At 35.6% G+C, this 27,589-nt stretch overlaps 1 protein-coding gene across 3 annotated transcripts; it reads right to left on the reverse strand.

Moving 5' to 3' along the window:
* Positions 1 to 18,729: 18,729 nt before the first annotated feature.
* Positions 18,730 to 27,380, reverse strand: LOC117996369 (5'-AMP-activated protein kinase subunit gamma-2-like). 3 transcript variants are annotated; one of them, XM_069509774.1, is made up of 3 exons: positions 27,026 to 27,380; positions 25,521 to 25,611; positions 18,730 to 21,089 (listed from the first exon to the last, which is right to left on the reverse strand). In XM_069509774.1, exon 3 carries the CDS (start codon positions 21,013 to 21,015, stop codon positions 18,967 to 18,969), a length of 2,049 nt encoding a protein of 682 aa, XP_069365875.1. In that variant the 5' UTR covers positions 21,016 to 21,089; positions 25,521 to 25,611; positions 27,026 to 27,380; the 3' UTR covers positions 18,730 to 18,966. The 3 variants fall into 3 exon arrangements, with proteins under 3 accessions (XP_069365875.1, XP_034840319.1, XP_034840327.1); XM_034984428.2 differs by lacking the exon at positions 25,521 to 25,611; XM_034984436.2 differs by lacking the exons at positions 25,521 to 25,611; positions 27,026 to 27,380 and adding an exon at positions 21,524 to 21,675.
* Between the last annotated feature and the right edge of the window lie 209 nt (positions 27,381 to 27,589).

Consider the following 27,589-nt stretch of genomic DNA (forward strand, 5'->3'; position numbering starts at 1 on the left):
TACCAAAAAGTATTATATCATCGGACAGGTTTCACTCGTTGTTAAACAAAATTACATTACGTAAATGGGCATACACATATTCACTACATAGGTACATACTTCCTCAATACTCTATCAAATTTTTCTAACAGCTAAGTGCTGAATGGATAGTGGACACTGGCTACATTATCGAGTTCCTCAATTTATACTTACAAGGAGCGAAAGTGTGAGATTTTTAGACGAACTGCGTTGAAAAAATTAATTTATTTATTTTTATAGTGCTAGTTGAAGGAAGCTTTAATAATAGGAAAAAGATTAATCTCCACGACTCTATTAAATAAAAGTACACGTACAGGTTACTGGTTAGCAAAGTGCCCACTGGCAATAAAGCTTGCAGCGCAGAAGTTGGCTCTGGTAAGTCAATGTTGCAGTGTTTACACTCGCAACGAACCGATATATCCAAAAGCTCTAGTTTACAAAACATACAATGAATATGAATATATACATAAAATGATTACCAGAGTTGACACCTGCGAGTTTTATTGCTAGTAGACTTTATATCAAAGATTCAAATCTTATATTTTGTTAGCACACATTATTATCACCGCGATTATTTATTTATTTTATTTATTTATTTTACACTTTATTGCACACAACACAAAGTAAACATTGAAAAAACACAATACAGGATCTTAATCTAATAGCTGTAGCATGCAAAGGCGGCCTTATCGCTAAAGCGATCTCTTCCAGGCAACCTTTAGAAGACGAAAGGAATCACGAAAGCACGGGTTGGTGCGGCAGCCGAAAATGGCCCTAGGTATATGGGCATTTTTCAAAAAAGTTGTCGGTAGCGTAATAGGAATTCCACATAAATAAAAATTTTGATTTGCCTTAAAATGTAATTATATTGTAAATATATAGTATAAACTATATAAAAATAGTAAATTTTATTAAAAATAAATATAATAATTGGGAATATTTTCATTTTTAACTTGATACCACCCAATTGAAGTTCCATTACGTCACTGACTTTTTATTGGATTTGCAGGGAAATAAAACAAGTTATACATTAATTATCTTTAATGTCGAAAAATTAACCAAATCAGCCTTCTAAAAATAATTAAAACTAAACATATAACATCAAATTGAACTGAAGTTTTTAACAAAAATGTTCTTTAACGCTACTTTTGGATGTTTTGTACTAAAGAATTTTGTTAAAACACTGACTATTTTCTTATAAATCTTTTAATATTAAATTGTGACAAATAACTAATTATTTAATAACATTTCTAAACATTAAAATATTTATATATCTCTGACTTTATAGCCATTTCTCTAAAAATAAACCTTTATCAAAAATGGGACAGTGACGTATAGTGGAATACAAAATCGCGTTTAGGAAACATAAGGCATCGTGCATAATTGGTCAAAAAAGACAAAAAAATAGCATTACAAATCAAATATTATTATGTAGCTAATCATCACAGTAATATTATAAAACGAGAAGTTTCGTTTGTTACAACTTGCAGCAAAAACTGCTGAACCGATTGACATCTCTTGATCCCGAATATCCCGCAGGATAGAAATCTTTGCAAGTGAAATAGTGTGGGCTGGCTATCTAAGACGTAAATTAAATAATTATTATAACATATATTCTATAAAGTTTTTAAATTATAAAATTTAAAGAATATAATATACTGGCTGGTTCATTTGAGTGGGTCAGTAAGGGGAGGTCCTGGAACCGCTGTAGCTATGAGAAAACGTTTTTAGGAGACCATCCGTTATTTTTGAAATAATTAACATCCGCAATATTTTTACAGCGGTTTTATATAGCCTAACACACCAGAATACATCATAGGTTAAAAACTTACCTCTATCTTTTTTATGTTGGTTTAAATGATGATGATGATGACAATCCAACTTCCTATGAAAACACCTTTATTGTTCCATTACGTTACTTTTCAATTCCATTCACGCGACTGTGGTTCACGGTAGCGTAATGGCGGTGACGTATACCACCCCTTAAAAATTCAAAATCAATATTACATATTAATAATCAAAGGTTAGACTGATTTAATTTTACTTTCCAAATAAAGAATAACAAATCTCTTTAATAACATACAAACACAAATGCGCAATCAAACCTTACCTATTAAAATCAGTATCGTTGGTGGAACAAATTTTTTGAACCAAGTCGAAGCAACCACTTCTGTTGCGTTTTTCTGGCGACTGCTTTTGTAAAATACAACACGGCGATTACCATAGACTAATAATGTTGCCAGTATTCCGAAAATATTTTGCAAATGGTGCAATTTTCATTCGAAGACCTCGAAAGGCCGGTAGCGTAAGCGGAAATTCCACTAACACCAAATTCACGGGACAGCAAATAAATTGTATTTTTTAAATAAAATTCTATCGTAATGTCTTTGTTTAAGGGCTTTAATTTGAAATTAGTATCATACTTAACTACCTCAGTGTTCAAATATTCATGAAATATTTTTGGACGGTATAATTTTTGACTCTAAACTTGACAAGGTGTTAGTGGGACATATGTCAGAAGGTACTTCCTCTCTTTTATTTTTTGGTATTTTATGTTTTTAAAACTCTTAAACATGAATAAACATATTAAATTATAAAAGATTAAATATTAAACAATATTGGTAAGCATAGACAATAGCTTGTTTTTTTCATAAAGTTTGATCAAATTACCATCAAAGTGGCCGGACAACGACTTTTATAATGGGACAACTTTTTTGAAAAACGCCCATATTATATTATTATAAATTAGACTACATACACAGTACATTCTAATAATACACAAATATATATAAATATATATACCTATATACATATCTCTATAATATACTACATAATTCTGTTTACATAGATAAATAAAAGTTCTTCAAACGATTTTTGAAGGAGTTTAAGGATTTCGCCTGATGTATTTCAGCTGGGAGTGAATTCCAGAGTTTGACACTGTTACTGGTGAAAGAGTTACCATAGTATACCGTGCAGCTGTGTGGAGTCATAAGCTTATTGTCGGTGCTGGAGCGGAGGGAGAACTGATTGTTCTCACCAAGATAGGAAAACCGTTCTTTTAAGTATGATGGTGTTTGAGGGTAGTACAGAATACGATATAGGAGCGACAAAGCGTGCATCTCCCTCCGCCGAGATACTGGCAGCCACTTTAGTTTAGCACGGAACTCTGATACATGATCGTATTTTCGTAGGCCGAAGATAAAGCGAATACACATGTTTTGTAGTCTCTCCAGCTTGTTTAAAAGTTCTTGTGTCAGGTCCGGATAACAAGAGTCACCGTAGTCTAATATTGGCAACAAAAGTGTGTTAGCTAACGTAATCTTAGTTTTTATTGGCAGAAGATTTTTTAACTTAAAAATATCTAAGTAGGTACGGTATTTAACAAAAGTAAGACCTGTAAGGGTTTAAGTATCAGATTTTGTGTAAAAGGTAAACCTACAAGATTCAACAGGCATAGCTTTCAATTCTCTAGGTAGGTACGCAAGGCGCAAGTGACTAGATTGCAGCGCAACGCAACATATAATTACATTTACAAGTAACGTCTTATCTCGTCTTCCATCGAATTAACGCGTCGGTCACTGTCTATTCGCTAGGTGCATACATATAACGACCGTGTCAAGAGGTCATCGACTGGCTCCCAATCGCTATGACATCAGCTTCACTACTTGCGATTACAAAATGCTTACACTCGCTCGCGTAACTCGACAAGTGAGATAGGTTTTACCGTAATACTTGTAGTTTGGACATTATAATTAATAGCGTTGAATAGCATCGCGAGATCACTGTATGTAACCAAAGTTATCCCTTCTTTAAATTCATTTTAAATTTTTACTGCAAATTGCTACGTAAGTAGTAAGTACACATAATATTTTGAAGGCAACTTTAATAAGATGGAATATGTAGCTAGGTTGGTACTAAGTAATTGGAAAATTGCGATTACTTCAGGATTTAGGACGAATTACGAAACGAACAAATTAGAATCTCTTGGCTACCGCAGTAGTAGTATGCCCGGTTTATCAGCCGCTACCTATCCTTCTTTCATCAAATAGGTAACTTAACTTTAGAAATTGTTTATAGGGTTCCATACCTTAAAAGGAAATAAGGAACCCTTATAGGATCACTTCGTTGTCTATCTGTCTGTCTGTCCGTCTGTCCGTCGGGTCTGTCAAGAAAGCCTATAGGTTACTTCCCGTTGACCTAGAATCATGAAATTTGAAGGGAAGGTAAGGTCATGCGACAAAAATATTAAAATCAAAAATGTGTTCATGAACAAATATATTAGTAGTATTTTCGATTTTCAAAGTAAGATTAATATACCAAGTGTGGTATCATGTGAAAGGGCTTTACCTGTACGTTCTAAAACAGATTTTTATTTATTTTTATGCATAATAGTTTTTGATTTAATTTGCTAAATGTTGAAAAAATACGACTGTACAACTGTACGACTGAAAATTAAACAAGATATTTGATAAAAGTGTAAATCCTGCGATTAGTAGATAAATAATTACCTATTCTATCACTAATAATTATAAGTACCTACCTAACATGTAAAATGGTTAAAAGCGTATTATAGGTAAATACCAAGATCTTGTAAAAATTTGCCAAAATAAGGCTATTTCCATGAAAAATGGGACGCCTATTAGCAGCTTATGTTATTATGGGTATGGTGGGTAACCAAAGACTACTATGTAGAAGTTTTTAGACAGTTAAGATACCTACCTATTTATTATTGCTTTTTTATACCAAACTGTTTTTATTGAAAATTGCAAATTGTGTTTACGAAATTACCATACCATACCATACAAAGTTACATTGTTACCAAAGTCGCAATTTCAATAAACTGTTGCATGACTGTGTAGCTACGCATAAGTAGGTGTTATATCAACGATAATAGACAAGCCTTCCTTAATAATCTCTTATTATGGAAACGCCTATTATATCGGTTACTAGCGCCTGCCAGTCTCAACTGAAAGTGCACCTGCCCTTGGACATGCACGTAAGACCAGTTTGTATTTATGATATTTCTGTCAAAGGGATGAGTCAATAGCTGTCCATGTGATCGTTATTTTCAATCTATAAGTACTTCGGGGAACAAGTAGTAATTCAAAAATAGGACTGCTCGACCATAATGATATTTTTTTACAAAAAAAATTTATAAATGTCAATCGGGGTGATTTAAGGATATCCCATACATTCAAATCTTCAGGCATTTAAAAGTTATGATGGAATAAAGAAACTCACAATACATGTATATATTCATTAAACTCGTACATCCAAATCTGTACAGGTATTAGAAATTATGGTGGAATAAAAAACTCACATGCAACATAAACACATACAACATACAACCTGAAAACATTGCATTGCACCTTTTTTATTTTGGTACAGTCGTATAAAAATAAAATAAGCTACTCGAGAAAACTAAAGTCTAGTCTAGTCTAGTCTACATATATCATTACCAAATTTTTGAAATTATTTTCGTTAAAAAGAGTAATAATTGTAGCTAGTTTGAAAAGCACCAGCTTTTGAAGCCTATTAATAACTCGTCTTAATATTTATATATGCAAAATAAATGTGATGTCTTAAAATTAACAGCGACCATTAATAAAAATGTGAGACGAACAGTGTTTAAAAGCCTTAAGGCATTTTAGTAACAAGCATCATAATCATAGAACTTAAAAAGTAATCAATCCATTCTCTTTGGCAACGTTTACAAATTGTGTTTTCAATGACTTGTAAAATCTAGAGGCTCTCGTTCAACAAATTGTGAAACTATTTTTAACGATGCCTGAGTAACCATAATGTGTGTTTACTACAAGCAACTGTTCTATTTTAAGCATGTTTCTATAGTTCAATTATATTATTTTCCAATAGCTCTGTATTAATATTCATTACAAAAATGTACCTACCTGTTATATTGTCATGAATATCTAAAGAGTTGTCTGTTGATTTAAAAAATATTGACACACACACAAATATAATAGATAAGGACAGTGGCTTGTGATGACCAGGTACTATCTAAATAATAAAAGACAAAGATGACTGACTGGCTGACTGAAGACTGATCTATCAACGCACAGCTCAAAACTGTAGAACGGATCGGGTTTTTGGATACAGATAGCATAGATAGGATTGCAGATAGCAATTAGCAGATATTATGAGGTAGAGATCTGCAAAGATAGGATTTTTAAAAATTAAACCCGAGGAGGTAAAACAGAGGTCTGAAATTTGTCTAGTACACGTGGGCATAAGCTAGTCTAATTATATGTATACAGTACGCGGCAGAAAGTAATGTACATCGGCTTTTAGAATGACATTTCGGCTTTATATTGCGTTGTCTTTGTCACTCATACCTGACGTTTTGTCGGTCTCAACAACAGAGACAATGCTCTAAAAATCCACTATCTCCTTCGAAAGTTCGATGTACATTATATCCTCTATTAATCTGTGTAGGTCCATTACTTTCTGCCGCATACTATAAAAGGTTGCAATAATAGGTATCACCATCTACCCGTATTTGCAGACAGGAGTGTCTTTCTTGATTAATGAAAAATAATAACAATGTTGTGGATTAGTTACATACAAAAGATGTACTTTGGTATTTATAGAACAAAATCAACTAAGATTTTGTTCTATAAATACCAAAGTTTCATTATAATAAAAGAAAGAGTCTGATTTTAGTTAACATAATATTTGCTTTTATTTAGAAGTTTCCTTAAATGTCTGCAATTCCCCTACGCAAGAAAAGGAATTGGCTAACAAAAACGAAATAGATGTCTACCTGCTAGGTAAAACTTATATCATCCAATCGATAATACTTATTAAGCTGTTGATACCTCAAGTAAATGCAAAAGCAAAAGCAATGCGTTGCTTGAAGAAAAATAAACGAACTTTAACTCCAACTATTATTTTTATGGTGCATTTAACCTTACAAGCCCGTCAAATTCTTCATTCAGCATATCAGTAACGCTATTATTCTAATTCTCTTTTTTTTCTTTTTGCAAAGATTAAACGGATTAAACTTTGCAATTTCGTGTTGTTATGATGTCACTCTTCAGGTCTTTAACTATACCTACCTACCCATGCAACAAAACCACACCGATTCGTTACTCCATTGTGGCGTGATTAAAGGACACACCAAGAAACAAACACACTTTCGCATTTATAGTATGGGTAGTGATGTGCTAATCTATACTAATATTATAAAGAGGTAAAGTTGTAAGTTTGTTTGTAGGTGGTAACCTCTGCAAGTACTGAACCAATTAGGAAAATTCTTTCACCAGTAGAAAGCTACATTATTCCTGAGTAACATAGCTATTATTTTATTTTCCAAAAAAATTGAGATCCCTATGAAAATTGTAAAAAGCCCGTGCGAAGCCGGGGCGGGCGGCGGCGTAGGTATTGTAGAATTTTCAGTATAGTAATTTTAAAAGTTAGAGTCTATAATTCAACTCACGTTAAATGCTAATTTGGCGTTAATATTTATTTTAAACGGCAATTTTTCTAAAAAGTTTTTAAAAAGTTTCAAAATTGTGTGGCGTGTGCCAAAAAAATTCTTACTCACACTTTTATGTTCTTACCCTTCTTATTTATAGGCAAGAGATTCATGACGTCACTTACGTTAATCTTTTCACGCCATCATTTTTGAGTAGGTAGGTACCTACATCTTTCGTATTTTTCAGAGTGGCTATATCCTCTTGTACCTCCTTTCCACCGGCGCGGTGCCTAAAGAAATTTCAGCTAAAAGTACATTATTGAGTAATTAAGTAATTAAATACATCGCAAACTTACTAAGCAAATATATTCTGATATGCATCGTTACAAACTCAGAGGCTGTGTAGTATCTATGCTAAAAATAATTCCGCTCATATTATACGGTATAACATGCCACATATTATTGAAAACTACTTTCGTTTGACCTTGATTTTTATGGGACGACTTATTTTACTTGTGCTATAATATAAGTATAAATTTTATTAAAATAATTTTATTTCATCTCATTAAATCATTTACTGATGTTGTAGCAAAAGTGATAACTAGTAAATGCCCGCGACTATGCCAACAATTAAAAATGCAATTAAAAATGTTTTTTAATTTTTTTATCATCTTCTTGGTATAGAGATAGCTTGCATCCTAAAGACAGACATAGACTACTTTTTTCCCGAAAAATCCCGGAATTTTTATCCCGAAGAATAAATAGGTCCCACCGAATTTCTAAAAATCCAAATACACACAGTCGACGTTGAGAACATCAATGCTATTATTATGATCATCATCAATCAATCATCAATACTTATAATAAAACTGTAACAGGTCAAATTCTGTACATTGAAGATATTTTGAAAATTTTTTTTCGAGGGCACTCTATAATCGATACTGAACCCAAAACTGTAATTTTTTTCATTTTTGTCTGTCTGTCTGTCTGTCTGTCTGTCTGTATCACGGCCGCGCATCACGCTGAAACTACTGAATGGATTCCAATGAAACTTGGTACGATTTGAGGTCATACTATGAGGAAGAATATAGGATACTTTTTATCCCGAAATTCAGCATGGTTCCCGTAGGAGAGGGGATGAAAGTTAAAATGTATACTGAGTTGTAATTCATTAACGCGTAGTCCGATTTCATTCATTCTTTTTTTGTTAGAAAGGGGATATTTTAAAGATTGTTCCGTAAATATTTCAAGGTCATCGGTTTTTAACCGACTGTCAAAACGGAGGTGGTTCTTTTTTCTACATCGATTTTTTCGAGGTTTCTGGACCGATTTGTAATTTTTTTTTTTAAATCAACAAAAAAAGTTTACGTCGTGGTCACATAAAAAATTCTGGATTCAACTCCTTAATCCTGATGCTGCAGGGTTACTGCCCGCCTGGGTTATCAAGATTCAGGAAGTGTTCATAGTGAATTCATATTGTAGGTACCAAGCAACTACAACAATCCCGAAAAATCAAAGAGTTCCCGCGGGATTTTAAACAACGTAAATCCACGCGGACGAAGTCGCAGGAATCAGCTAGTACCTAATAAAAACGAAGTTCCTTTGTTGGTTTGTCTTCAGTAACGCCGCAGCAGAGCAACAGGATCCACGGGATTTTGAAGTCTTGGATTTGGAGCTTATAGTTCTTAAAATTTATGCAATAGGTACCTATATCTACACTAGCTGTACCTTAACGTCAAAGACTGTCTAGACTTTTAAATAAAAACTTAGTCATAGTTACCATAAGGTATCATTTTATTAGGGTTCCGTCAAAAGAAAAAAGGAACCCTTTTAAGATCACTCCGTTGTCTGTCTGTCGAATAGATCTGTCAAGACCCGTCCAGGCATCAATCAAAACCTATGGGGAAGTACTTCCCGTTGACCTAGAATCATGAAATTTGGCAGGTAGCAATGTCTTATAGCACAAGTAAATGGAAAAATCCGAAATTTGAATTTGTGGTTACATCACAAAAACATTCATAATCATCACCATCATCATCATGATCAACCTATAGCCTGCTCACACTTACAGAGAACAGGTCTCATCTCAGTGTGAGAAGGGTTTGGCCATAGTCCACCACGCTGGTCTAGTGTGCATTGTCAGACTTCCCACACCTTTGAGAACATTATGGAGAACTCTCAGGCATGCAGGTTTCCTCACGATGTTTTCCTTCATCGTTAAAGCGAGTAATATCTAATTTCTTAAAAAACATTAAGAAGTGTTATTTCTAGTAGAATGGCCTAGAATAATAAATACTATAGAACGCTGATGAAGTTACTTTTGTATGAAAACCGCGCGAGCCACCTCGCACACTATCTTAAAGAATCGCGTATTCAGCACACAGCCATCGCGACTCTACCATTGGTCAAAAAATTACAAGCAAAAATCGTCTGTATCTTTTTAACGGTACGGTTGATTTTGAAGTACCATTCAAGTATTGTATTGCCAGCTATGATAAAAATTTGCACAATAAATATTTTCAGTTCTTAATATCATGTTCCAAGCGTTGATAGTTATTGTGCTTATTGTGCAAACATCTGAAAAACATGTTTCACTATATAAAGTACATGTCGCTCGAAGCAATCACTTTAAAAATAATTAATTAAATTATTGTGAAAATTTTTGTACGTCACTGGCAATACACAAGCCACTGACAAATAGTGATGTGTAACAATTGGAAGTCGGTATCGATAATAATTCTCAATACGTCATAATCATTGGCTATCTTAAAGGGCAGTTAAAGATGGTATGGCATTGTTTAAATTTATTGACATACATGACGATTTCTAACTGACTTTCGAAAAAAAGGTTCTCAACTCGACTTATATGAATGTTAAATATCAGTCTGTACCTACCTAAGTTACCAATCTTCTCACTTCAGCCGAGATCCTGTTCTTACTATTTCAAAATCAATAATGGTACCGGAAATGTCTATAATTCAGTCATTCTGTAGAATACCTAGTCAATCCATGATATACCTGTCTTGTTTTAGCAAAGTATAAAATATGCAATCTATTGTTGTCCATCATCATCATGATCAATCCATCGCCGGCTCACTGCAGAGCACGGGTCTCTTCTCAGAGTGAGAAGGGTTTGGTCGTAGTCTACCACGCTGGCCATGTGCGGATTGATAGACTTTATATAAGTATATTGATAGACTAGATAGTAAATAGATCAGTCTGTCAGTCAGGCCGGAGGAAGTCTTATTATATAAATAGATCTACTATTGTTGTATCACTACCTACTATAAATAATTATGCTATAGTACTTAAACTTTTTTATAACAATAGGTACCACAAGATGTTTAGCCTTTATTAACAAAAATACACTATCGATAAAATTATCGACACACGCAAGCCCAAAATTAAGAGCGTTGACGCGTGGGACCACTTTGCAAGTTCTTTGTTTGTTTGAAAATGAAGGAAATTTTTATATGAATTTGTTTTGTTTGCTGGCCATCTTTTTTTCCCGACCGCAGCGATAATCCTTGAAGATACTTAGTGTATATCCCCTTATAGCAATAGCTTCTAATCTGCCCACAAGAATAGGAACAGAGACGGTATTAAAAGCCTTGGTGAGATCAATAATCACGCCTACTACTTTCTTCTTAGCTTCCATACGATTAACAATTTGATCAGTCAGAAGGTTGATGGCATCTTCTGTAGACTTTCCTTTCCGGAAACCAAACTGATTCTCAGATAATATGTTATGTCTATTCAAGAAGCTGGCTGGCTGGTTGTTCTGAATTTTCTGGATGACATTTGAAAGCATTGTTAGCACTGAGATAGGTCTATAATTTGTAATTAAGGTACTCCGATAAATTTTGTACAATTGTGACTTTTAGGATTTTTTTTCTGAAAGAAAACCTTCAAGCTCTGTGCTTGCAAAGTGTCAAAAAAGAGTTCCATACAAAAATGTTCTAGGGAGCCTTTTGAAAATTAAAAATATATTTTGTATGGATGTGAAGTTTTTTTTCACTGGTTCACAAATCACCAGTGACCCAAGGTGTCGAACATTTTTTGTTTCCTAACCGTCTGTCTGATAGTTTTCAAGAGCCTTAAGGTATCCTAGTCAGTTTTTCACGTCTGGCTATCTTTATAATCTTGTTGCCCTAGAGTTTTCACTTTTACGCACACGGAAAGTTTGCTCTGCTTGACCACGATACGTGATCATCATTAGCTATGATTGGAAGACTTGAAATTGGCACAGCTACGAAATTGTCTACTCCCTATTATCATGTGGTAATAGGGAGTAGACAATTTCGTAGCTGGGCCAATTTCAAAAGTAGCCTGTGATTTAGTAGGATTTACTAAAAGACCATGCATAACTGCACAGTTCCTTTTTGTTTTGATATTTCTAGGTCATCTGTAATCAGTCATTGGTATTTTTATGAGTGTGTCAAGAGTTGTGAGAAGGTTATTCCATCGAAAAACTCTTCTCATAAGGCTTTCGGTGGCTTTAGTGCCCACAAGACAGTTCTTATATTCTTCTAAGTGACACTGTCAGACTATTCGTATGGACGTATTCGTATGGATAGCTTGGCCTTATGTTTCTTAGCATTGCTATGTATATCTTCTCTTATTGTAGGCATTACGAGATACTCGTGTGTTTCCGATGTTTTAGTAAACCACTAAAACAAACGGGGCTTTGAGTATTTACCGTGTGAAAGACTGAGTTTTGATATCACTGTAGTTTTTGTATGTTAGAAATAAATGTCTTTGTTAGAAATAACCAGAGAATGTGTTTATTATATGTGTTTTTCGTGGTTATATGTTAACTAAAGACGCACTGTCGGACTAAAGTCGCACTCAAAATCGTATAATTAGTAAACGTCTTCCGCAAGAATAAGTATTTGATAGGATTATTATTTTTCAATAAAATTAATAATTCATTAGCAATAGATCTTTAAAAAAGACTTGTTCTTAAATATTTCAACCTTTTTATTCGTTAGTACTCCTAATATCTGTAGCACTTCGCACATGAATAATTCCTAAAAAATCGGTAATTGTGTATGAACGCTCTTAACATTGTCAACCGATATAATTTTTTGAGATTATGCCTCGATCTACAAATATTTTAGTCGATTTTTATCTTATGGACGAAAGAAATTCCTTTATTTACCCGGACTCACATTTTTATTTCGCATTACGACTTATAGTTACAGTAAAAGTCGGCATCTTTTCGAGTTTTGTACGGCAGCTCTAATCACGGTGACAATTGGGCAAAAATGGCCCATAGTAATGTGCTCAAAAGACTTTGATATGAGCGTTTGCTCATATCCGCGGCTCGCCTGCCCCGCCCACATGCTTCATCAAGTAGAGGGGGATTCCAACATCAATGTAGAATGGTACGGAACCCTTCGTGTGCGAGGCCGACTCGCACTTGGCCGGTTTCTCTGGCCGCCAAACGTCAATACACTGGGCAGCGCTATCACGCTGATGTGTAGGCAGATTTGTCTCACAATCGCAAGCAAGCTTCCATATTTATTTAACCGGTGCCAAGTGATTTACCGGTTTCACACGAGTGGGCCGCTCCTGGTTCGTATTCTTATGTTAAATGGTTAATTTGAATATAATCTATTGCCGTCACGTTACTGGCGAGTCCTAATTTTTTGTGTATATGAATACGAATAAAGGTACTTACTAACAATAAATTATTAAGTATTATTCTTTCTTCAAATTGATTTGAAGGCAGGTGAATCTTTTCAGATTTTATTTCCATTCAAATATATTTAAATTATTTTTATTTCTAAGTACAATCATTAAAATAGTATATGAATTATGTTTAGTTAACAAAGTTACGAATATAGTTAATTATTATCTACCTACTCGTACATAATAGAGTATGTTTTCCACTGGGCAGTAAAAGATAAGAACAAAAGAATATTCTCCTGCGCGGTAAGATACAGAGCGACCTTGAGACGAAGTGTCTTGTTCCGGGTTTGGTCCTGCAGCGGCGACCGGTCTGTCTTCTCTTAGCAGACTCCGCGTGCACTCAGCCCTCATAAAATTGCATATGTGGGTTGTTGATACATAACATTATGTTGTCCAAAAGTAGTTTTGACTAGTTTTTGTATTAGCTAGGTATTACTAACACCTACTTATAAATGCGAAAGTGTGTGTCTGTCTGCTAGCTTTTCATCCGATTGAGAAAGCTTAGATCCCGGGAACGTAAATGGTTTAGTTACTTTTGTCCTGTAAAATTAAAAATTCCCACGGGATTTAATAAATATCTAAGTTCACGTGGATGAAGTCCTGGGAATAATCTATTTGGTAGGTATACAGAGGTAGCTTTGCAACCAGGACACAGATAACCGCTACTTTTTATCCCGGAAAATCGAAGAGTTCCCGCAGAATTTTAAAAAACCTACATCCACGTTGACGAAGTCACAGGCATCATATAGTAGGGTTTATACATAATACAAGACTTTTACAGTAAGATAATAGGTAAGTAGGTACCTACTACTTACTTGAAAAGGTTATAAATCTAAAAATGCGAACTCTGTATGTACTAGTAGATAAGAGTTGGCGGGTGCGTACCTACCTACGTAATAGCAAAAGCCGTTCCATATTAAATTAATCGATAACTATAACATTTTATCATTTCCATCCGTGTGGAGGCGATGCAGTCCGCTAATACAATCGTAGGTATAAAAACAATAAAAAGTATATTGGGTGTGTTCAGACTTTAGATAAACCGATGCGGATCTTTACATTTCTTTTCTTCATTGACAAGAGGATGCTAGAGCATACTCTCAACGCGTTCAGGGTAATTAGCTTCTCTTTCGAGTTCAGTAATCATCGCTAAATGAAAGCCACCAAGCTCATTTGCGACTAAATATTACTTTTATATCGCTCAGTGAAGCAGCAATGTAGGACCAACCAATGTCAAATTAGTTTGGTGGCTTTCATTTAATGATGATCACCGAGTTAGAGAATCATCCCGCCGCATCTCCGTTGTGTGCAAAAAAAACGCTCGCCGAGCCAGTCTATCTGAAAGGACCCTAAGCTATATGATATTATATTCTTAATAGTCTTACAAGTCATCAAGAGTGTCCTTGCAAACGTTTTAACAGGTTTGTAGGACCGCTTCGCCCGCTGGCGTTATGCTGCCATCCAGTTCCGAAACAACAAGCAAATCTTGTCTGTAAAAAATACAGTCATCCATACATAATTATAAGAAACTAGTATATATCGTGACTTTACCGACACAATATACGAACTCAAACTCAAAATGGGTAGCATTGTACACTTTTTCATTGTCAATAATTAATGGTGATAATTAATTTATGGCCCATAGCCGGCTCACTAGTGAGCACAGTTCTCCTCTCAGAATGAGAAAGGTTTGGCCATTGTCCATTACGTAAACTTAAAAATAAGGCTATAAACGCGCGCTGGTCTGAGAAGAAGACTATTATATGAACATCCATTTTTTTTACACAAAAATTTGATAAATTATATGCACTATTGAGACCGTCGAAAGGGACAGCCCGTTATCAAAGTCACGCAGCCGCTAAAACTATAGAACTGCTGGCTCGAATCTCACTTTTCTTCGACTATAATAAAAGTTCAAAATTTTTATTAAATAATATATTAATAAAATATTTTTTAAATTAAATACATGATATGTTAAATTAATAAAAGCTCAAAATTAAAAACCAATTGCTGGCTGAAATCTAATATATTTATATATCATAGGTTCATGAATCAAGCCGATTTTATCTTGTAACTAAGTTATATATAGGTATTCAAAAACTAATTCTTTGCTTAGGTTTCGAAAAATGTGCCTTTCTTTCTTTTTATGTAAAAATCCGCTCCGCGTCCGCTGCGCCAGATCCTTCTTTCCACGCACGTGCAAACTGTGGAACCAACTCCCATCGGCGGTGTTCCCACTAGATTATAACATGGGGTTATTCAAGGGGCGGACCAACAAATTCCTAAAAGGCCGGCAACGCATCGGCGGCTCCTCTGGTGCTGCAAATGTTCATGGGCGGCGGTAATCACTTAACATCAGATGACCCGCCTGCTCGTTTGCTCGCTATATCTATTAAAAAAAAAAATATTTTTAGTAATATACAGAAAAGCTTGTGTAAAAATTTTGATATTTATGTCTTTTAGACTATACCATAATATGCCTTATTCCCATAGTATTAAGAACTATTACGCGGCAATCGATGTGTGATAAGTGGTAGATGAAATCAATAATAATCGTGTAATAAATCACTAAATGGATTATTGCTAAATTGACCATTACGGTCACATTTATATTTTGATTGCTCCTATTTTTATCGAACTAATCTCCTTATTTCGGCACTTATAAAGTGACAAAGATTAAAAGATCTGTTAAGTGCGTGTCGGACTAGCACACGAAGGGTCCCGTTACTCCGTACCATCGTACATGAAATAACACTTAAATTTTCATGATGGCATTTTTAAATTTGTATTATTTGTTGTTATACCGGCAATACAAATACGTATTATGTGAAGATGCCAACTCTTTAGCTATTACCGCTGACAGACAGACGGACGGACGGACGGACAACCCTCCGCCTCCCATGGCCCCACCAACCTCTCGGTTATATGGGCCGAATCGCGGGCGCCCGCCCGTTCGGTACTTGCTCTTGGCATTTTCTCGGGGCGCCTTCTTGACTCCCTACAAATTATTTTGTCTCTTCCTTGTCCCTTATGCTCACTCTCCCCCCTTGGGGGCTAGACGTCACTAAGACAGCTGTGATCTCCGCTGCTGCTGCTCCGTGGTGCCGGCCTGGCACCTGTACGCTCCAAGCTGCTTCGCCTCTTATGCCAATGGTGCGCGAATTCCCGTAGCCGGTTGTAGTTCCCCGCCGATGAGACGAGGTCCGTGTAGAAGACCGGCCCCGCTTCCCCGCGTACGATCCCATCCAACATCGTCACTCGCAAGTCCTCATAAAGGGGACACTCCCACAGCACATAGTGCCTATCCTCGTCGCTAAAGCCGCACTCGCATGCCGGGCTCTCGCACAACGTCATCCTATGCAGGCGCGCCCGGAAACAGCCGCGTCCGATGAGGATCTGTGAGGTCTCGTAGTCCGGCGCGACCCAGGTGGCCCCGAGCCTGCCGGATACGTCTGGGAAAAAGCGTCGCAAATCGTCACCCCAAATCTCCGCAGACCACCGCTCCTGCCACATCGCAATCACATCCGACCCGATATCCCGCTTGCGTCTGCTCAACTCTTTCTTGGGGACGGACGGACAGCGGAGGCAGTAATAGGGTCCCGTTGGCAACCTTCGGATACGGGACCCTAAAAAGAAACTAGTAATCGACGCGTGATGCTCGCCCGCCGAAACAAATAAATTTTTAGGGTTCCGTAAAAAGGAACCCTTAAAGGACCACTTCGTTGTCTGTCTGTCTGTCCGTCTGTAAAAAAATTAAAAATATGTGTTCATGAACAAATATTGGTATTTTCAACTAAAGTTTAGGTTAAAGGTTAGTAAGTAAGATTACTATACCAAGTAGGGTATCATAATATGAAAGGACGTTACTTTTACATTCGAAAAGAGATTTTCATTTATTTTTATATGCATACTTTTTGTTTTATTAACAGTATTTGATTTATCGTGCAAAATGTCGAAAAAATACGACTGTAGTACGGAACCCTCGGTGCGCGAGTCAGACTCGCACTTGGCCGGTTTTCTTACCCTGTACTACCTAATCGATTTCTACGCAGCATCGTAGGTGGCACCAGACAGCTGAATAACAAAGCATCGATTAGCGAGAAGGGTGGTAAGTAGCCGCGACAAAAATCTCCTACTAGACTAGGCCTGCGCTAATTTTAGCAATTATAAATTAGGGAAACTACCCGAGAATCAAACCCGCGATCTGCCATTTATAAGACTACAGCTCACACCACGGCGCGGCGGCGCCAAGAAGCAGGATATTAATGTGTGATTTATCGGCTATTAGATAAACTTCCTAATCAGACCAAAGATAAACTTCATAATTATTTGTAACTAGCTTATACTCGCGACTTCGTCCGCGTGGACTACACAAATTCAAACCCCTTTTTCACTCCCTTAGGGGTTGAATTTTCAAAAATCCTTTGTTAGCGGATGCCTACGTCATAGGTAATAGCTATTTGCATGCCAAATTTTAGCCCGATCCGTCCAGTGGTTTGAGCTGTGCGTTGATAGATCAGTCAGTTAGTCAGTCAGTCAGTCAGTCAGTCACCTTTTCTTTTTATAATATATTTAGAATATTTTATTTTTATTTTTATTATATTGTTATAAAAAGATGATAATAATAATAGGTAAGTAAGTTAATTCTTTTTAGCGCGAACCCCAAAAACGTTCGTTTTTAATGTGTTGGAACATTTGTAATGAACTGGAATGTAGAATAATAAAAAAAACACGCGTAATCTTTTTTGTGCAAATTGTTAGCCACAAAAATAAGGACCAGTTACAGAAAGGTCGTATATTTTCCGTTCTTCGTTGATTGAACCTACAAGTATTTGTATTAGTGCATATTAAAATGGTTACTACATTATCAATTTCCTACAAATTCAATCGCGCGCGGTTTCACATTACTAAAGATTAACTATATTATCTATCAAATTTTTTTACTTTAGAGGTTGTGAGAGGTTGTAATATAAAGTTTATTTAAACTGAACTTACACGACAAGTCGAAATCTATGGCTACCACTTTCTTAATATTCCCTGCGGAAAAGGGTAGGTCATGGATTTAGAAAGTAATAATTTTTAATTTTTATTACATCTAAGAAATTAGTAGGTACCTACTTAAAATTATCTAGACGTAGATCTATCAATTTTATTTACTTTAGAGGTTGTGTACAATACATTGTAATATAAAGTTAGCTAGAAAATATATTATTTGAAATACTATGACGTTAAATTATATATTTATCGGAACTTTTTTATAAATTCAAATCCACGTTAAGCCTTGACTGTAATCTCACCTGGTGGTAAGTTATGATGCAGTCTATGCGCTAATATAATAAAAGCGAAAGTTTGTTAGTCTGTTTCTATCCATCTATTTGTCACTTTTTTACACTGCTTAACCATATTAATGAAATTTGACACAAAAATATCTTATCTTGCATACTATTTTCCTCCTCACCTCACCTCAAGAGTACAGAAATATTTGATTGATGTTCATTAAGCAAGCTTAAATCTAATACTATAAGATTTTTATAAATAAATACAGAATGCAATTTTGCTTTTAACGAAAGAAAACACTTCACTGTTAATGACTGCTAAAATATTTTATTGAGTTTCAGCGATATATTATATTGGGTTAAATAAATAAGGCATTCACGTGGTGTTGACACTACTTTTAACAATAGTTAATTAATAAGTTAAGTTGCGGTATCATAGTTTAAAAGCAGAAAGCATAATTAAGATATACTAGTTTTATCTATTTTATATCTTTGGAATTATTAAGGAATAACCTATAGTTATTACATTTTTAAATTTAAACTTCATTGAGATTGTGGTACTTCTTCTACTGATTCGTTAATGCCAACAGTGTCTGATTCAATTGTCGGACTAGCTTTTTCTACTTCAGTCTCCAAGTTATTCGTATTCGTAATTGTCTCTGTAACATTATTTCCCGTAGAACTATTTGGTTCACATGCCACTTCGACAGCCTCAGGTACACTTTGTGCTAGAATATTAGGTACTGTAATCGTAATTACCTCATTTTCACTCTCTTTTAAAGATTCAGGAACTTTATTTACTTCCAAGGGGCGAAATATTTCTTGAAGAGTTGAAACCTTTTTCTCAGTTGGAATAACTCTGTTAAGGTAAACTAAAATATCTGACAGAGAAACTATACCTACAAGCTTATCATCCTTATTTACTAATAATAGTCGATGACTTTCAGTTCTAACTATTATTTCTAAGGCCTCGTATAAAGTAATACTTGAAAGACATTTTTGAAGCTTCTCTTCCCAGTCTTTCTTTTTGTTTCGTACCTCGCCTACTGTTAAAGACAAATTTAAATATAATTTTTCACTTACTAAATTTAGTACTTCATATTTCGCATAGACATCGATTAGTACTCCATTTTCATCCAAAATAGGCAAAGCAGAAATATCTTTTTCTAATAGTAGCTGAAAAGCTTCCTGAATAGACGTATTATCGGTGACAGAAATAATGTCTTCATACGTTCCTATATTTAAGTCCATCATATTCTTGTGAAAAAATGTTAATTCAGGAAATTCGTTTAGGTATACAAACAAGAATCGTAATATTCTTTTATGAGACAAAATATACAATACATCTCCAGTTATGGGATCCATCATGAGAAGACGATGAACTCTATTTTTACTGAGCAGATTAATAGCATCGTGTAGAGACTGATCTGGGCTAGCACTACATAAAGGTTTCCTTGTTGGTCGTAAGATTTTACGCCAATTATGAAGTGTATGTTTTTCAAAGTCATCCATGGACAAATTTTCTTTTTCATGAAGTAACAAAATTCGAATAAAATCAGTGACTGTAATCATTCCTACGAGCAACTTCTTATTAGCATCCCATAATGGAGCGGATCGAATGCCATGTGAGACAAGAGTAGGAAAAGTTTTTCTTACCGGAAATTGAGTGTCAAATATAATGACTTTTGCTGATTTCGGAAGTATCTCATAACATTTATGATATTTAAAAAAATTTAAAAGTAGCCTTGTCTTATCTCTTCCACCTAAAGATATTTGAACTATAGATAGGTATGGGTCATACTTGGGTAGCCCACGAACTTCTCTAAACAACTGTTTTGCCTGTACAGGATCTAATGATGCGTATGAATTTTTATGGTAAGTGGGAGAAGTAGTTCCTATGGAGGAACGACGAATTTGTTTTGTGTTCTTCTTTTTTGTTGTTTCGGTAGCATTTTGATCAGATTGCGAGTTTGGTTTGCTTCTAAAAATATCCATAACCCTAGTAATCGGGCTAGACTTTCGGGAAGAAGCTCCCGTTACCGTATAATAATACTTTTTATGAGACTCTTTAGGGTCCAAAGAACTTTGGTCGGCTTTTGAATTTTCAGGAGACTCTTTTGATGTACCAGCTATAGCACCTTTCACATTCTGTATCAGCGACTGGTGTTTCTTTGAATCGCTCTTTCTTCTTATCCTAAATATATCAAAAATAGAGCTTCTTGGACTAGAGGACGTTCCATGAAATGTTTCATATTCCTTCTTACTTGATGTCTCCCTCTCTGCGCTGGATGGTCTGGACGTTTCAGCTGGCTTATCTTTAAAAATTGATCTAACATGCGGCCTTTGCGATTCAACACCACGAGTTCCGAAGTGTATAGTATGTACGTTACTTTGTGGCAAGCGTTCAGATGGAGGATTTTGGTCATCTGATGTGGATAATGTAGTAACAACAAATTTTTTCTTATCACCAACAACCGTTTGACTCTCATTTTGCGCTTCATGTTGGTCTTTCTTCTTTTTGCGTCTTGACATTCCATATTTACTGCAAGAGGAGTCTGACAGAGCAGCTTCATTTTCTAATATAGGATCCATAATAAGAATGTTTTTTAAAAATTTGTTTATCAATACTTATTCGAACCATAATCCAGAGAAGATAGTAGCAATACCTGTGGACAAAAAAGTAGGTATGAATGAATATGAAAAATATTTTTCTTTATTTTCATAGAAATAGGTGCAGTTACTATGCTAATGAAATTCACTTTGAAATAAAATAAACTTAAAATTAGAACAAACGTTCAAGGTTAGTTCGTTGCTAAGCAACGTGGTGAAGTTTTATGCGTCAATTTAATGCACCAACGTTTACTATTATACCTAGGTACTTGTTCCGCACTCTAAATTAAACTACAGCTGATGCTTCACTATATAACATTTTGTTTCAAGGCAAAATTCACAATTGAAGCCACTGTCAAAGAAATTATGGCAATTCCGTGAAACTGTACGAGACTTTTTTACTAATCAATACTTTTATGAGGGTCGGTAAGCCAAACTTAACACTATTACGTAAACACTGTAAATACACTTGATCCAACTTGAATATTACCTTAAATTAAAGCACAACAAACGAATAGGCCTTTCAAATAAAACTATTAATTTTGTCTGTATAGAAATAATATTATTTTACGGACATCGCGTGTAATTCACGGCAACTATGAATCAACCGCCATGTTGTTATTTGGCGGTTCGGTGAACACGCCATCTGGTGTCGATCACTAGAAATTCTGGAAAGTCTGAACATGACAGGAAAAATGTATAGCTTATTGTACTAATCTCTAAACAAGTCCAGAGATGTCATTACCACATTGAATTACTAAAGAACATTACGTAACTTGTTTAAAAATCACAGTAAAAATAATAAATAATTGATGAATCAGTCAAATAAGTATATTATATAAACAAAAATTATGAACTTCCAATTATTTTTGATACATTCAAACAAGTAGGTACCTATCTAAAAATGAAAATAAAACACAGGGTTTTGTTAAATTTAAACTTTCTGAAAGTTGATGCAAAAATTTTTTTTGCTATAAAACGTCATGGACTAAGGCCCGCGAGGGACAGACCTTCGTTATTGTATAAAGCTAGTTTATCTGCGTATTGTCCCCAACACAGGGAAGAACTATCAGCGACTGCGAAGTTTGGATCATGGTGGCTTTAAACAGTTTAGAGTTTAGACAGTTGACCCTTAGAGTTAAAATGGCGCGTGAGAAGTCATTTTGTACGGACTATAGGTAGGTGCTTAGTCGAAAGAAAAGTCCTGACTGACTCATCAACCCAGATCAAGCCCTTGGCCCAAAGAGCCCAAGCTGAAATTTTGCAAAGAGGTTCACTTTATAATGCAGACAAGGAATGAGGCGGGAATTTTCAAAATTATATTAACCGAGCGAAGCCGCGAGTGGTCACTAGTAGATAGTACCTAGTCTATAATATTATGACTAAAAATTCAGACCACCCCAAGACATACCGGGTCAGTCAGCTAGTTTAGTCTATACAAATACATGCCACCGCATGCGCATTGTACGCATGCGTGAAAACCATAACGTGAAATGTCGTCATAAATTGATGACGTCATAACTGATACTGGGCGGCAAACGATGACGTAGCAGTTTAGGGTGTGAGAGGACCCCGATCAATACTCTCTCCCACTGTTAATTTTATATTCTATCCAGTGACGCTCGATTTAAGGCGGCATGGAAGTAGAAATGGCCTTTCAATCAGTCACGGGTCGGCAGATCACGTGTTAGACCCAGTTGCAATGTGCCATTACACAGGTCAGTCGCTCGGCAGAGTTAATAAGTTGTGACATTCATGTCTTCAAGTGTAACAAATTATTATTGACCCGTGGCGGATCAATGAATTTTAATTCTTGCTCCCACGCTCTTTGTTTTACTATCTACTATATATCAACTACTAGCCGACTAGGCTCGGCTTCGCACGAGTGGGCTTAGGTACATTTTTTTAACTAAGTATAGGCTCGCGCTTGACTGCAATCAGACCAATCAGCAGACATGATGCCGCCTAAGGTGGAGTGCGCGTGCCTAGAAAGTGCCTATTCACTCTTCTTTTGAAGGTACCAATATTATGCTAGCGGGGAAAACGAAAGCCGAAAGGGCATTCTATAAGCAGTGCGTATTAGAAACGAGGAAGCAAAACGCTTGGTTTTAATGGATGTATTTGCTGGAAAACGTTCCAGCCCACATTCATGTCAAAATTGAGGAACAATTTGACTACCAGATGGGTTATTACGGCAAAATGATATGTGGCCTTGCAAAAAGAATATTCGGGAATCCAGAATAATTACATTAAACAGAATAAACAGCTACTTAGGGCATAACTCATAGTGCTGTCTAATGCCCTTATAGTTAACAAATCAGTAGACAGCAGGAGTCAAGATACACAAAGTACCCACCTAATTTCACTGAGTTTAACCAAAATGCTTTCTACATTTTTAAAATAAAAAGTTTAGACTAACAACCGAAGTAATTTGCTTTTTAACCCAGCGTCTTTTGTGCGTGAATAAAGAACACCGTCAGTCGGTGTGGCCGGGTAAGTATACCTATTACAGATCATACATTAGAATGACTTTATTCGTTTTGATTTGAATTACTTAAATGATTATTACATTTTAGTTAATAGTACATTGTGGCTAATTCCGTTGTACATAATCTCTAAACTAAACTAAAATGGCACGTCTAAATCTATTGCTATCCCTTTCATAATGTTGCTTGCGGAAAAGGAGAGCACTAGATTTAGACCTATTAATTTAGTTTAGTTTAGAGATTGTGTACTAGAGAATCGGCCCCATTGTACAACAAGCCGAGGCGTTTATCTACCCGAGCCGAAGGCGAGGCGAGGCGAGGGCAGATATTCAAGTCAAGGATAAAATGGGTTTTATGATCGAGTATACCTGCTCTGCTTTTGACTTGGATTGCGAGGAAATGAAGCAAACATCTCTAAAGTGAAATTCGAGCAATTTTGTAATGAGGAAGTGCAAAATGGTACTGGCACGACCAATGACGTCATTGGGCACTACAGACATTACATATTTTTTTATCCATGTGTCAACAGAGAGATTCTGGTTTATAATATAAACATTTTATACATAAGAGCATGAAAAGCAGTTTTAGTCCGCTTACAGCCAGCATAAAGAAGAACTTCACGCATGAGAAGTGAAAAATATTTCTTTCTTACCACTTGCTCAAAAAAGTGACATTCTATGCCACAAAAAGCGAACATAACAATAGTCATTTTTAATCTGTTAAAAACAGGGAACGAAAATTGTACTGAATTTCATTCATCCTCTAGGGGGAATGTGATTTAAATTTGGAATACTTACCGATATTTATACTGATACTACATCTGTGTTTACACCATTGAGTTTGTAAAGCATTATACATCTTTTTGAAAAAGGAATACGCATTTATTATGCAACGAGGCCGTATGAGCTTGATGCCTTTGCTTTTCCGACAAAAAAATATTAGTCTAGGAATTTACCGCGTTTTTGTTATATAAATAACAGTCATACATAAACGTTAAGTTTATTTTAATTTATTTTTATAAATAAGTTAATGTCCAAAAAATACGTTTAATAAATGTTTATCTCGCAAATGGTACGAAAAGTAGAGTATTTTCCTCGGTGATAAAGCTGTCTCAGAGTGAGATCTATAGAGCGCACTCTGACTTAGCTTAGACTTAAGACAGAGTTAAAACGAGACAGAGCTATAGTTCTCACATAAATCTGTCTCGTTTTAACTCAATCTTAAGTCTGAGCAAAGTCAAAGTGCGGTCTATAGATCTCTGCCTTAGTCTTGGGTGAACTTACATCATCATCTACATCCCTCGCTTCAGTCGTGATTTAAGTTTTTAGCACCGTCGCTACGCTCGGGAGTAAACCTCGAGTGCTTCGTTACGCTCGCGATTTAAATCGTCACTCGCGACAGAAGACACTGCTTTATCCCCTTGGTTAATAATCTACTGTTATTCTCTGATGATGATAATGATACACTTTACTATCTTAAATCAACGTAGCATTATCTATGACGGTTTCTTTATTCGAGGCGCGGATTTAACTGTTATCCTTGTCAAGATAACATCGTCTGGAACTCCAAAACTAGTGTCCATAACCAGTCATTAAAGTAGAAGCTTAAAAACTAAGTACTTAATTTTGACACTGCGGTGATAGGTAAAAGAATCTTAGGTAGCTTACTTATCTTCCAAGTGGATAAGATAAAACTCATTATTGTGCCATTGAAAAATACTTAAGTAGGAATAAGTAGGTATCTATGTTAATTACAAGACAAAGTTCAAAAACTACAAAAGTAATCTAAAAAATACCGGCAAAAAAAGGACTTTTATATTTTCATAGGTAAGTAGGCATGCATATATATAAATTAAGTATAATATACCTATTTCATCATCATCATGATCAACCGATCGCGAGTAAGAAGGTTTTTCGCCACAGTCTATCACGCTGGCCATAATATCTATTTACGCAAGCGCAATTAATTAAAGTAATTCCAAATATACCTAAAAGTACCTACCTATTCTTTCTCTTGAATTTTGTATTTTCTAACTGCCCTGCCGTATCTTTTCTGTCATTTAATTTATTTAAGTACTATGTACTTATCTTATCTAAAAGAATATAATACATAAAATTATTATAACAGTTTGCAATAAACAACAGTTGGTGACATACCTACTACAGCATATGCCACGCTGAAAGATATACGATATCAACAACACCCCATTTTCAGTATTTCTTGAGTATTTTGAAACCTATGAGGGAACCGATGAAACGGCAAATATCTGCACATACTCAATGACTTATATGTATACTAGACAAATTTGTTAAAATGAAGATGCTTAAGTGAATGTGCAGAAATCGTCTGGAGTCTGGACGGAATTCGCGAGCACATTCGCCACAGCCGTGGCCCGTGGCGTGAAAGATTTCGCAGGCAAAGTCCAAGAGTTCTCATCTGCGCACGCTTGCTCAGTTTAGTCACATACCTACCTGCACCGTTCTAAAAACTACGTGGGCCACATGCCCGTCGCTGACCAGCGGTCCCGAGGCCGACCGAAAAAACGATGGATTGACATTGCACAAGACAAGACGATGCGTGCACGTGCCAACGATCTTCTAACCAAAAAGGGAGGCTATAGACTGTGCAAAGTGGAAGCGACTTAGCAGAAAAGTGGACCCCGGCGTAAACCAGGACAAACGATAGGAAGAAGACTAGACAGATTGTTAAACCTAAGTATATTATATCTAACACTCTTCCAAGAGGAGAATTTAACAAATAAACTGGTTTTCTTGTCCTTAAATCCTAAAAAAAACTTAGGGTGAATCGGTAATAAATCTGAGAAAAAGAACTTTTATTTTGTACTTAATATGTAGGTAGGTAGGCATGTACCTACATACATAGGTACCTAAAGAAAATCTCGTTCATTTTAAGTGAAATAGCCTACAATATAGATGATTTGTTTAGTATATGTACAGCAACTAGGCAAAATTCAGAATTTTACGAAACGTACCTACCTATTTACTTACTACCTATTTAGAATTTAGATAGGGAGTACTATTATATTATTCTGTGGATAGGGAAGGTACCTACTAGGTAGCTATATCTACCTATGTATAAGCCAGAACAACCAATACCGTTTTTGACGCACATGTACGTAGATACATAGGTACTTATTAATTTTGAAGTCCTTGAAGAATTAAATTTCGTGATCCTCCTACCCAGGTAGGTATTTATCCGTTTAACAGGACTCAACATTAGAGATCTCTACAATCACAGCCTACAATATAAAACAACAACCTAATGGTAGTTTTTGAATCATAACCAACCTTCATCTTATTTTATAAAATACTTGCAAATCATCTAATTTACTCTATTTTACCTACAAGGCAATGTTGGCCTTGACGTAATAAAACTTAAAACAAATACTAATTACACAACAGCAACGTTTACAGAGCTATTTTTACATCACCTATACAACATAACCTCAAAATTAATAAACAACAAAGTTCATAATATTTACTTACTGCAGAAATAATAATTCCAAACCCCTTTGTATTTGTGATCACTTCTCACACACATACACAACACACCGACAATGTGCTAATGCTCCAGTCCTAGCAATAGACTCACGTTTGATTTGACAGTAATAATTTGCAACACAGATTCTTTTAGTAGAAGACAAATGCGCGATCGTTGTATAACATTGCCACTAGGGTAGTAATTGATGAAAGCACTGTTTTGTTGGGAAAGACCCCATGCCCAATTAGTACAATTTACAATCACACTCAATGTTCAGACATTATGCGCTGACGGCATCGAAACAAGCTAGTCGCGTTCACGTAATAATTCTCTCGCAGCCCGCTGATGCCGCTGCGTTCGCGCTCAAATAATGTGAGTCGCACACACCCAAGAGCGAGTGTACGTGTAACGGTGTACACATACAGCTACGACCGCGCTTATAGTAGATAGATGCGTATTATATCAAATACAGATGACGCAGCTCGTGGTTCATTTGCCTACGCTATTTCATAATCCCTTATCAGTTATCCTTATCACACAACGCAAAGCAGTTTTTTTCATCGAAAATA

The sequence above is a fragment of the Maniola hyperantus genome, chromosome 1, assembly GCF_902806685.2.
Source record: "Maniola hyperantus chromosome 1, iAphHyp1.2, whole genome shotgun sequence".
Classification (NCBI taxonomy): Eukaryota; Metazoa; Arthropoda; class Insecta; order Lepidoptera; family Nymphalidae; genus Maniola; species Maniola hyperantus.